Source organism: Lycium ferocissimum, chromosome 6 (genome assembly GCF_029784015.1).
Source record: "Lycium ferocissimum isolate CSIRO_LF1 chromosome 6, AGI_CSIRO_Lferr_CH_V1, whole genome shotgun sequence".
In the NCBI taxonomy this organism is placed as follows: Eukaryota; Viridiplantae; Streptophyta; class Magnoliopsida; order Solanales; family Solanaceae; genus Lycium; species Lycium ferocissimum.
The window spans coordinates 8,696,468-8,709,217 of record NC_081347.1 but is presented as its reverse complement, the minus strand read 5'-3'; the positions used below and the strand labels follow the sequence as shown (position 1 = coordinate 8,709,217).

Sequence of the window (12,750 nt, the reverse complement as noted above, 5' to 3'; positions counted from 1 at the left end):
TATGTAAATGATTACTTTGGTGATTAATAAAATCATGTTAGTTACCAAAAAAAAAAAAAAATACTTCAATTAAGAGAATGATGAATCTGAATCTTATTACGAAATCTAATATAAATTTGCATGAAAAATGTAAAACTTGTGTGCAATCTAAATTACCTAGAAAACTTTTAAATCTGTGACTAGAGAATCTAGTATATTAGAATTGGTGCACAGTGATGTTTGTGATATTCAAGTTTACTTTAGAAATGGCAAAAGATACTTTGTGACATTCATAGATGATTTTTTCAAGCATCGTTATGTATTTCCAATTCGAACAAAAAATGAAGTGTTGGCTATGTTTACTTCATATAAAAATGAAGTTGAAAATCAAAAGGAAAAGAAAATAAAGATCCTTCGATCGGATAGATTTCTGCAGAATTTTTTAATTTCTGTAGTGAGAATGGAATCATTCCTAAAGTGTCTCCTACTTATACACCTCAATAAAATGGTGTTGCAGAGAGGAAAATAGAACTTTATTAGATATGATAAATTGGATGTTCTCATGTTCTGGAGTCCCTAATAATTTTTTGAATGAGGCGTTAGTGTCAGCATGTCATATTCTAAATAGAGTTCCTCATAAAAATTTAGAGAAAACTCCATATGAATTATGGAAAGGGAGGAAACCAATTTTGAGTTATTTAAGAATGTGAGGGTGCTTGACAAAAGTGAAGATTTCAGAAATTAAAAGGAAGAAACTAGGACCAAAAACGGTTGATGGAGTTCTTGTGGGTTATTCTCAGGATAGTGTTACTTATAGGATTTTAGTAATAAAATCCGAAATCGCAGATATAGGAGTCAAGAGATGTTGTATTTTTTGAGGATATTTTTCCTTTTAAAAGTACATTGAATAAAGCAAATCCTTTTAATTGCACTTCAAATTTGGTAGAGCATGATGAAGAAGATGAACACAACGTAGAAGGTCTTAGAAGAAGCAAACGAGCAAGAGTAGAGAAACACTTTGGACATGACTTTTATTTATGAAGTCTTTACTTAATAATAAGACATGGATTCTGACTGAATTGTCAAAGAGGTGCAAAACTATCTGCTGCAAGTGGATATTTAAAAAGGAACTTAAGCCAGATGGGTCAATAGAAAAGTTTAAGGCAAGATTAGTTGCAAAAGCTTATTCCCAAAAAGAAGGGTTTGATTATTTCGACACTTATTCTCCTGTAGCAAAGATGACAACCGTTCAAGTGTTGTTAGCTTTGGTATCCATATATAAATTGGAGATCCATCAAATGGATGTTAAAATCGCCTTTCTAAATGGTGATTTAGAAAAAGAGATACATATGAAGCAACCAGAGGGATTTGTTATATCTGGACAAGAAAATAAGGTTTGTAAATTAATAAAATCTTTATATGGGTTGAAGCAAGCCCCCAAACAATAGCATGAGAAATTTGATCAAGTCATATTATCAAATGGGTTTATGATAAATGATTCAGAAAAGTGTGTTTATAGCAAGACTTCTGAACTGGGATGTGTTATATTATGTCTGTATGTTGAGGATATTTTCATCTTTGGTAGCAACTTGAATATTATTAAAGAAACCAAAGCTATTATGTCAAATAATTTTGATATGAAAGATCTAGGAGAAACAGATGTTATAATGGGAATTAGGATTCAACGAGATCCTATGGGTATTACAATTACTCAATCGCATTATATAGAGAAAATATTGAAGAAATTCAAATAAGTATGATTGTAAACCTGTGAGTACCCCTTACGACCCAGATGTCAGACTAAGGAAAAATGTTGGTGAGCCTGTTTCTCAATTGTTGTATTTCCAAATTATTGGCACACTTATGTATCTCACAAATGCTACCACTATAAAAATAAAAAATAAAAAGAGTAATTTGCGGAGGTTGAAATTTGCACAGCAAAGGTTTTAGCCTCCGCTAGTTGCTAGAGGAAGCTAAAACCTCCGCGAATTACAACTTTCAACCTCTGCAAATTACCCATTTTTTTGTAGTATACTAAGCCTGACATAGCACAAGCTGTGGGAAGGCTAAGTAGATACACAAGTAATCCTAATGAAAATCATCTGATGGCATTAGAGAAGATATTAAAATACTTAAGAGGTACCAAATCACTTGATATACATTATCCAGGATATCCTGCTGTGCTTGAAGGCTATAGTGATGCAAAACTAATTTATGATTCAGATGAAACAAAAGCTACCACTGAATACGTGTTTACATTAGGTGGGGGTGTAGTTGCATGGAAATCCTCCAAACAAACATGCATTTCTCGATCCACTATGGAATCTGAGATGATAGCCTTAGATGCAACCGCACAACATGCAAAATGGCTAAAAAAAAAAAATTACTAATGGATATTCCAATTATTGAGAAGCCAATTCCTGCAATTTGTATTCACTGTGATAATCAAGTGGCTATAGCAAAATGGAAGCAAAAGAACTCAAATGAGCAAAAAGGACATCTCCGCTTGAGGCAAAAAAACAATTATGAGTTTGATTAAAAATGGAGTAATCACCTTGGATTACATTCCTTCTTTGAGAAACACCGCGGATCCGCTGACGAAAGGACTTGCTAAAAAACAAGTCATTGAGTTCTCAAGAGAGATGAGACTGAAGCCCCAAAATCTGTAATTAGTAATAATGGCAACCCAACCTTATTGATTGGAGATCCCATGACGAAGGTCCAATGTGGTAACAACAAGCTATTGAGTAATTGGAGAAGTACCATAATTTTTCTTACTTTTTTAGTCCCATCGAGATTTTCATGGTACTTAATGTAACGGCTAGGAAGAGCACATGTTCTGAATGAATTCATAGCATAATATCTAGGATATGCTTCCGTTACACATATTCTTGAAGAATTCACCTATTTGAGTGTGTTTGTGAGGCCGCAACCTATGAGATTGGGCTTTTCTCTAGAGCACTCAAGAATCAAGATACTGCGCAAGGCCGTTAAAGCGAACTCAATAAAAATCTCATATAATATGTATGATGAAATGAAGATCGGACTAAAAGGTTCTAGTTCAAGACTCAAGTTCACTATGTTCCTTCCGATCATATTTTCTCATACTAAGTGAGGCTCAAGTCCACAATTGCATCCACAATGTAGTCAGTAATGAGTCTTATTTATGGGGAGATTATTCTCTCCATAGTTTTTAATGCTTTCTTTTAAATTAGGTTTTTTAATATGTAGGTCACTTGACCAAACCATTTTATAATATTATGCTTTTTAGAATATTTTTTGTGTTGTTCGATTTATCGTCGTTCAAGGTTTGCAAATTATTAGCTTCCGCATGACGCCATATTATTTCAATCCCAATAAGTGGTAGCCAAGCCAATGATCCAACACGTCTACCATTTGGTTTACTACATTTACCCATAGCTTGAAAATAGATACACACAAAGATAACTTTGTGGACTCTGGCGACATAAATATTGAATAATGTGAGTGGTACATAGTGAATCTATGAATTAGCCCACGAATCTTGATGGCCATAAATATTCGAATCAGTTGTAGTTCCATTTCAAAGTATTTATTTTTAACCATATACACGAAAAAGTAAATCCAGGTGTTGACTCTAAAGAAATGAACATCGGTGAGAATTACAACCTTACTTTTTTGTTTGCGAGTAATTATTCGGTTTCAATGATCTTTATGTTTTACTAGGATGTTTCTCGGGTAATAAAGTTTAGCTTTATTCAGTTTCATTGATCTATATGTTTTACTAGGATGTTTCTAGTGTAATAAAGTTTAGCTATAAAAAATAAAAAAAAATAAAAAAAAAAGAGTCCACAAAACACCTTCACTGATTGCATTATAAAATGCTGCTTTGTTATCCTAGAATTCTTGAATCACGTGGGAGATTGTTAGTTAATTTTAGGTGATTCAAAATTCCTAGTGTGAATAGGTGTCTTCTATTATCAAGGGTTGCAACTTTTCGTAGAAAAGGTGTGTTAGGTTTTTCTACACCTTATATATAGAGCCCGTTTGGATTGGCTTATAAGTTGCTTATAAATTCGTTTTCAAATTTTTTTTGAAATTGACTAGAAATTTTAAAGTCATTTTGTGCTTAAAATAAGCCCAAAAAATTAATTGGGCCCGTTTGGCTTAGCTTATCTAAAGCAGCTTATAAACTGAAAACAACTTATAAGCCAAAAAAAATAAGTTGGCCTACCCCAACTTATTTTGTTTTGGCTTATAAGTTGTTTCCAGCTTATAAGCTGCTTTTTTTAAGCCCATCCAAACAGGCTCATAGTAGGTTTCATGTAGATTTTCAGCACTTAGAAAATATTCCAAAGATTACAAATATTCTAGCAATACAAAATTTTTGCAACATAAAATTGTACATTCTTCCTCTTCCTTTTCTACAGAAAGCAGTTGAGAGATTAAGAGTTCTTCGGAACTTTTATTTGAGTGCATACTAAAAGTTCGTGAGTGGTTCGTTGTATCTTGGGAGTAGGACGTCATTCGGATATTAGACCAGGGTAGCGGCGGATTTCTACTCTGAAGAGAGCGCCAACCATAGCTTGCCTCGAACCGTTTTTTCACTTCCAATATTTATATCTTCTGTTATTGTTAATTGTTATATCTTGTGTGTCATTGTTTGTTCTTCTTTTAGTATTTTAATATTTTTGTAGAGCTTATCAAATTCAACATCTTATACAGGGGAAGTTTAGGAGAAAAGAGGAAAAGTAAAAGACATAAAAAGCACATCCTAACAAATTCATCTCCGCGGCCTAATCAAAGACTAAGCAAAAACAGAGTACACAACAATCACTAGACAGGTCAACATGGTTTTCAACCTTTTTCATGTACAACAAAAGCACAATTATAACCTAAGTAGATCAAGACAAGGGTCAAAGCTCGATGTCAAACATGCCAAAGGCTCAGAATGAGACGAGTCAGGAATCCAGAACGACCTTATTGTAATGTGTTATGCGATTTGCTCGTGGTCTTTAAATACAAAGGCAAGCGAAGAACATTGTAGCGAATAAGACTAGATGTTGATTGTGGCTTTTGTGGCTGCTTGCAGCACCGTGATGGCGATTGTGGTGAGCATTTGCAGCATAAACTGGTATGAAATTTGATCCTTGATTCGAAGGAGATCGAGATCCATCGCCATTTACTTCCCCTCCATTTCCTCTGCCACCACCAACATGGCCATATTTGTTGTTAACAGCTATAGTTGTCTCTCCATCAACATTATGATTATTATTAAGTTGTTCAGCTACTATTACTTCTTCGTTATCTGCAATAGAAGAAGGTTTATGTGAATTAAAGATTGAACAATATATATCAATTATTATAACAATATTAACAGAGGCGGATTCAGAATTTAAACTTGACAGGATTCAACCTTTTATGTTCTCACCACTAAACCCAATGCACTTATACTATTATGGGGTTCAAAATTTAGTGTTTGTTTGAAATTTCACTGAAATCCTCAAATGTCATCATATTGAGAAAAAGATATACGACTTCAAATAAACTAAGGCACCTTAAAATAAGGAACACAAAGAAAGAGCCCGCATCCCCCACCCCTCAAGAAAAGTGACAATTCGTTAAAGATATGGCTTTTATATACAACAAATATACGGAATACACTAACAATAACAATTATGCCTCAATTCCAAGTAAGTCGGGATCGGCTATATGAATCATCAATGACAATGTCACTTTGCTAAAGCTCATCTCAAGCCATTATTAAGCAAAATAAATTAAAAATAAGTACTAAAAGTTCAGTATATACAATATACGGAAGATAAGTTGCAAGAAATTTTCATCATATTAGTATACTCCAACACCTGTGGGCAATCTATTGTTTATATTTATTTAATAGTACTATTTTTTTCCATCATATATACAGGATTGAAGTCATTTACGAGTTCATTTAGTTACTGAGTTCAAATAAATCCATTGCTTGTTGACTAAATCTGCCCCTACTTTCCTCCTCTATGATTCAGATGAAAAAAGGAAAAGAAATATAGAACTTTATTGAAATAGGGTAAAATACAAAGTTTTCCTTCCAATTTAAGTAACTGGATCAAATTATGAAACGTAGCACTTCAACAGTTTGACTTAAACTGAAAGAGGAGAAAGTACAATTCTACAAAATTTGCATAAGCTCAAGAACACGAAGGCAAAAAAAAAAAACACTAGAGGAATTAAGGAGTATAAAGGGAAAAAGATTACCAGAGGGCAAAATCCTGGCTTGATAAAAACCACATGAAAAGTAGAAGGCCAAGAAGAAGAGAAGTATCATTTTATTGGTTCCCATTTTTGCTGTCTAAATTCAAGAACTCCCATGCAGAGAACTTTGATCTTATTTCTCTTGTATTCTAAATATTTCCCACTGTTTATAGCCTTTGTTTGTTCTTCCTGAATCGATCTTCTCACTCCAAACAAAAACCCTTTATTAAAGTTAGAAAAGACAATAATTTATTGCCTGTGTTAAGTGATCTTATCAGTTATAGTAAAAAAAGTTGATAAGTGGGGACTGAATATATGTGATACGAATCTTAGGACACGGTTTCTTGTCTGAAATTATTGATTTGCCTAAACCTACGGGCGTATGCAAGCAGTATTGATTTATTATGACAATTTAACTAGCAATTAATTTAGGTTTAGAAATGTATTGGTTTTAATGCATAACTTCTTTTATAAAATATCAGCGTGTTGTGTATATCAAGTATCAGTAATTGCGCTAACAAGGTAAGATCGGTTATATTATTTTTATTTTTATAAAAATATTATTTAGATACACATATATAAAGAATTATTTTTGAAGCGCTGTTGGATGACACGTATTGGTATTAACCTACACCCCACTTTTTTTATTTCTTGAAGTGACCTTTGATAAGAAAGATTTGGTGAGTATTGGATGTTACCCTTCCAGAATATAATTGAGAATGATAGCTCACCAATGAGCTAACCCTTGGTTCTTAATAATCTGACCTTTCCAGCTTGAGGACCAAAGATAAATGATATGACACGTAAGAAGTTATTAGTCTAAATTGTAAAAATAAAAAATATAATTCAAATTCTAGTAGTATAATAATTAAAATGTTGGAATTATATGGTATTCACAAAATATTAAATTAGAGTACTTTAATTCCGAAAATTTACCCGAATTCACGGTATATTTCTTGACGAAGTTGTGTGGAAGTGCTTCTCCTTTCTGGACAAACTTATTTCTTTCTCTTTTTCTTCATTGCTTTCCTTAGAGTAACATAGCTAGAGTACGATACTTCTATTTTTTCAAAAGAGAGAAAGGAATAGCAGTTTTTAAAAGGTTTTAGGCTACTCTTCACGTTCGATCATTGCTAAGCCCATTAACCGATCCAAACCGGACCGGACCGGACCGGACCGGCAACCGGTTAGGAAACCGGCCAGTTTCCGGTCAAAAAACTGGAACCGGCCACCGGTTGCCAGTTTCCAGTTAACCGGTTCCAAAATTGGAAACCAGAACCGGCAGGTTCTAAACTCAAAAAAACCCTTTTTTTTTTGTTTTTTGTATAGTATATGTATATTATAGTATTTCTTAGTATATTGTAGGTATATCTATATATGTTATATACGTTTATAACTAATGTTTATATATTTACTAACTAACAAAGATATATGTATATATATATATTAAGTTATATGCTTAAGTTATACTTGAAAAATAACTAAAATATACTAAGAATATAATTATAAATATACTTAAGTTACAAAATAGAAATTTATAAATTTAGAAAAAAACTTATATATATATATATATATATATATATATATATATATATATATATATATATAAGTTATATGTATACATAGTATACATAGAACCTAAATAGTATGTTTAGTATACATATAACTTAAATATATATGTTTTAAGTTATATGTATACTATACATACTTATATATGTTTAAGTTATATGTATTATAACTTAAGTTTTTTGTAAGTTTATAAATTCCTATTTTATATCTAAAGTATATTTATATTCTTAGTATATTTTAGTTACTTTTCAAGTATATAACTTTTTATTTTTTAATTTGAGTAGATGTATATTATAAGTATATTCTTAGTATATTTTAGGTATATTCCTAACTTAATATAAGTACAAATATGAACACAAGTAAATAGAAGAAAGCTCAATGAGCCACATATTTTATTCATTCATGGATAACATTTATTTGCAAGTTGTAATTTTTTTAACTTGCAAATAATACATGAGTTGCAAAAAGGTAGTAGAATAATAAAATCAAAAAGTGTCAATCATTTGGCTAATATCCGCCATATCATATTCGGTCATTGAGATATCTTCAAAGTCTTCCACTTGGTCTATTCCACTTACTATCAAATCTTCAATCTCTTCCTCTTCGCCTTCCACTGCTTCTAAGTTTTGGTTGCATCGCTCCGATCTAATCCAATCGCGAATACAAACTAGTACTTGCAAGCTAAATCCGGATAATGAGTGTCTATGGTCTCCAATTTGTTGTCTTCCTTGGCTAAATGCACTCTCCAAAGCCACAGTTGATATTTGAACCGTAAGGATATCTCGAGCCATTCTTAAAAGTACCGGATGACTCGCCTTGTATTTCTTCCACCATGCTAAGACGTCAAATCATCTAGTTGGTTGATATCCACATTTGGCTGCATCAAATAAATGTGATATTCATCAAAGTTTGCATTATTAGAAGGAGCTGGTTGTGAATGTAAAATTTTTAAATTCGACAAACCCTTTAAGCCCTTTTTGCTACCTTGAGAAGTAGTAGGGCGTGGAGCAATGGGTGTAGCACTTTCTTTCAAAGTAGAATAATGACTAAAAAAAATTCTAAACTCGGAATCGATCGCGACCTCGGCGTCATGTAAAGATTGTTCAACTTCCTCGTCAATTTCTAAATAGGTATAAATTTGACCAACTAATGCTCTAGCATAAGATATTTTAAAACAAGGATTTAAAAGAGAACCCAATATAAATAAAGTTAGTATGGGAAAAAAATACTTCTTAAATTTTGTTGTCATTTTAAAAATAGCCTCTTGATAACCGGATTTATCTTATACTCATATAAAACTCTAGCTATTTCCGCTAAGTAGGCCAAAATTTCGGTTACCTTGGGATAAAATTGTCTAGAAAAAACAAGAGTTGCATTATAAAATCTTTGTAAAAGTTCAATACATTCCTTAACATCTACCCAATCGGTAATATTTAACCAATCATCACTATCCGTATTAAAATAGTTGTGAACTTGTTGTATGGAAATCGTATAATCATATGTTTGTTGTAACATAATGTAAGTGAAGTTCCACCTAGTGTCAACTTTTACTTGAATTTTCCTAGGTCTAAGGCCATTTTGCACACAAGAATTCTTAAAATCTCTCATTTTTTGCTTATTAGCATTACAAAAGAGAAAAGCAACCGCATTTCTAACTTTTGAATAGAATCTTCAAAATAGTCAAGACCATCTCTAACAATCAAGTTTAAAATGTGACAACTACACTCACATGAAAAATATTTTTTAACGGAGGCTTTAATTCCCTTTTTAAAAGACCAACCGCCTTTGTATTATTAGAAGCATTATCTAAAGTAATAAAAAGGTTTTTCTATAAATGTTAAAAAAATTCATAATAGTTGACATTGAATCCGCTAAAATTTTTCCATCATGACGGTCTTTCCCTTCATCATATAAAAAAGCTATAATTCTTTTTTGCATCACCCAATTATCATCAACCCAATGACATGTAATAGCAAAAAAATCTAACTTGTTAAGACGAAGACCCAAATCGGCGGTAAGAGAAACACTACAATTTAAAGAATTAAATACATGGCGCAAATAAAATCTATATTTTTTATATAAATCTATAATATCCGCTCTACAAATACTTCTAGGAATATCCTCAAATAACGGATTGTAACAACGTTGAATATAAGTAACAAACCCTAAACCCGAAGGAAAGGAAAATGGTAGAGTATCAAAAACAACCATTTTAGCTATTTCTATACGATCTTTTTTCTTGTCATAGCTAAAATTTCTATCGATTCGTGGGTCTATTGTTTGACCCCCCACATTTGAACCCGTTTTCTCTCTCGAAACATCCCTTTGTTTACCTTTCATATGATTCGTTAGTGAAGCCATTCCACCATCCTTACTAGTTAGTTGCCTAAAAACAAATTCTTGTTTACATAAATTACATGTAGTTGTTTGTCTTTCGTTATCCTTAGTCATAAATTTCTAAATTCTAGCGGTTGGCTTACGAGTTCTTGGCGGTTTATCTTGTGTATGTGATTGTGCAGGACCTGTATCTCCCATTGGATTTTCGGGGGCTTGTGTTTCATCATCATCATCAATTTCATTAAAAGTGTCGGTATAGTATTGTTGCATTACCTCATGATCTAAAAGTGGATTATTTTCACTAATATCAATATATAAATTAGGTGTTTCGTTCACAAATGTTTCCTCATTAAACCCACCCCTAACAATACCACTACTACCGACACCACGTCTGAATCTATTCGACATTATTAAATAGAATTACTTCAAATCACACTCAAATAAATCACAAGAAAATAAATTGCAACAAATTAAATTGCGTAAATTAAATAGCGAAAAATAAAGATAGAGTTGGAACGAAGGTACCAAATTGCCAGACTAATTTCCACCAAAGTGAAGGCGGCTAGAATTGTAAATCCACCAAGATTTGGAGTTACTTCGGATTGTTGCAAAATCATCAACTCCACCAATAATTTTTTTTGTAATTGCAAAATTAATAATTGAAACTAGAATAAAACTTTATAATATTTAATTGAGAGAAATTTAAAGTGGCTAATTGTTACAAAGTATCTATAATTGAGAGAAATTGAGAGAAAGAGAAGAGTGAATTGGTGTGAATTAAAATTGGAAATGGAGAGGGGCTTATATAAGGGTGGGGGATGGGTTAAAGTGTAAAAAAAAAAAAAAAAGTTTGAGGGGGTTGGGGGCCAAAAGGGGCGTTTGGAGCCGTTGTCCAACTGTCCAGTTCACGCAGGCAACGGCTATATTTAAAAAAAAAAAAAAAAAAATTGACCGGATCATCGGTCCCAAAAATTAAAAACCGGACCGATATTAAAACACCGGTAAACCGGTTCCAGTTTAACCGGTCCGGTTACCGGTTTGAACCGGTCCAATCGGACTTGTTAATAGGCTTAATCATTGCGAAGAAGTGGAGACGTACGGGAATTATTAATCATTCAATAGAAATTTAGCTACTAAATTATCTATTAAAGCAAATACTTATAATTATATGTAGGCCATGTGGGACAAATCTTACAATGACTCCTCTTTTCCTTTTTTTACTTAGGTTTCTTTGTTTCATTCTAGCCAAACCTAAGTAATCTAAAGTTATTAATTTCCATAAACTGTTGAACAAAAGTTAATTAGCACATCATTCTCCTTTATCTAATCTTGGTCCCTTTGTGTTGGAGTTGCATCTTTTTTCAATCAGCTAATGTGGGGCACGACTTGAAATGATTCAATTTTTTGTTCTTTGTGGTTTTCCTTTTTGCTGATTTAAATGACAAGTGTTTAATTCGTAATCAATGTTTGTATTTCAAGAGTTTCACGACAGTAAGTGATGTGATGCATCGGAAAATAATCCGTATTCGTAATCTCACAAGTCTTACAATAATAGGTGATATATGCATCGGAACACCATCCATTATGGCTGACGTTTTCTCCTAATTAACTAGCTAGGCTATGATTGACTGAAGTAGGAACTCACAAGTAACAAGACTAGCTATCCTCCTGACCAGTTAGGCAATACACCAGACTAAAGCCTGTCAAACCGGTTTTGGTTAACCGGTTCAAATCAGTAACCGGACCGGTAAAATCAGAATCGGAATCGGAATCGGAACCTCGTTGGTGGCCAACCGTTTAATACATACCGATCCGATTTCGATTTTTTTGGGACCTCTAACTAGGTTAAACCGGAACCGACCGGTTAATATCGGTGAACCGGCCGCGGTTAAACCGGTCGAATTAATTTTTTTTTTTTTTTAAATGTAGTCCGTGGGGACATTTGGGCCGGACCGTCAAGTCAACGGTCCATTTGCAAAAATGGCCGCCGCCAAAAGGGCCAAACTCCCCTTTTGGGCCCCCCCCCCCCAACCCCCCCCCAAACTTTTTTTTTAACACTTTAACCCATCCCCCACCCCTATATAAACCCCTCTCCATTTTCATTTTAATTCACACCAATTCACTCTTCTCTTTCTCTCGATCTCTCAATTATAGTTACTTTGTAACAATTAGCCACTTTAAATTTCTCTCAATTAAATATTATAAAGTCTTATTTTAGTTTCAATTATTAATTTTGCAATTATAATATTGTTGGTGGAGTTAGTGATTTTGCAACAATCCGAAGTAGCTTTGATGGATTTACAATTCTAGCCGCCTTCACTTTGTTGGAAATTAGTCCGGCAATTTGGTACCTTCGTTCCAACTCTATCTTTATTTTTTGCTATTTAATTTACGCAATTTAACTCTAGCAATCTAATTTTTTGCAATTTATTTTGTTGTGATTTAAATTAATTCTATTTAATAATGGCGAAGAAATTTAGACGTGATGCCGGTAGTAGTGGTATTGTTAGGGTGGGTTTGATGAGGAAACATTTGTGAACGAAACACCTAATTTAGGTATTGATGTTGGTGGAAATAATCCACTTTTAGATCATGAGGCAATGCAACAACATTATACCGACACTTTTAATGAAATTG

General features: G+C 32.9%; 1 protein-coding gene across 1 annotated transcript; it reads right to left on the bottom strand.

The window, feature by feature from the left end:
• Positions 1-4,710: 4,710 nt before the first annotated feature.
• LOC132059217 (uncharacterized) lies at positions 4,711-6,469 on the bottom strand. Its single transcript, XM_059451768.1, has 2 exons — positions 6,211-6,469; positions 4,711-5,266 (listed from the first exon to the last, which is right to left on the bottom strand). Exons 1-2 carry the CDS (start codon positions 6,293-6,295, stop codon positions 4,974-4,976), a joined length of 378 nt encoding a protein of 125 aa, XP_059307751.1. The 5' UTR covers positions 6,296-6,469; the 3' UTR covers positions 4,711-4,973.
• Between the last annotated feature and the right edge of the window lie 6,281 nt (positions 6,470-12,750).

What these genes read in the sequence shown, in the direction of transcription:
- LOC132059217 (XM_059451768.1), bottom strand. Translation starts at nt 6,295, where the DNA reads ATGGGAACCAATAAAATGATACTTCTCTTCTTCTTGGCCTTCTACTTT. An exon ending in AGCCAGGATTTTGCCCTCTG is followed by an intron (nt 5,267 to 6,210) that starts GTAATCTTTTTC and finishes CTTCTATTGCAG; the next exon opens with ATAACGAAGAAGTAATAGTA.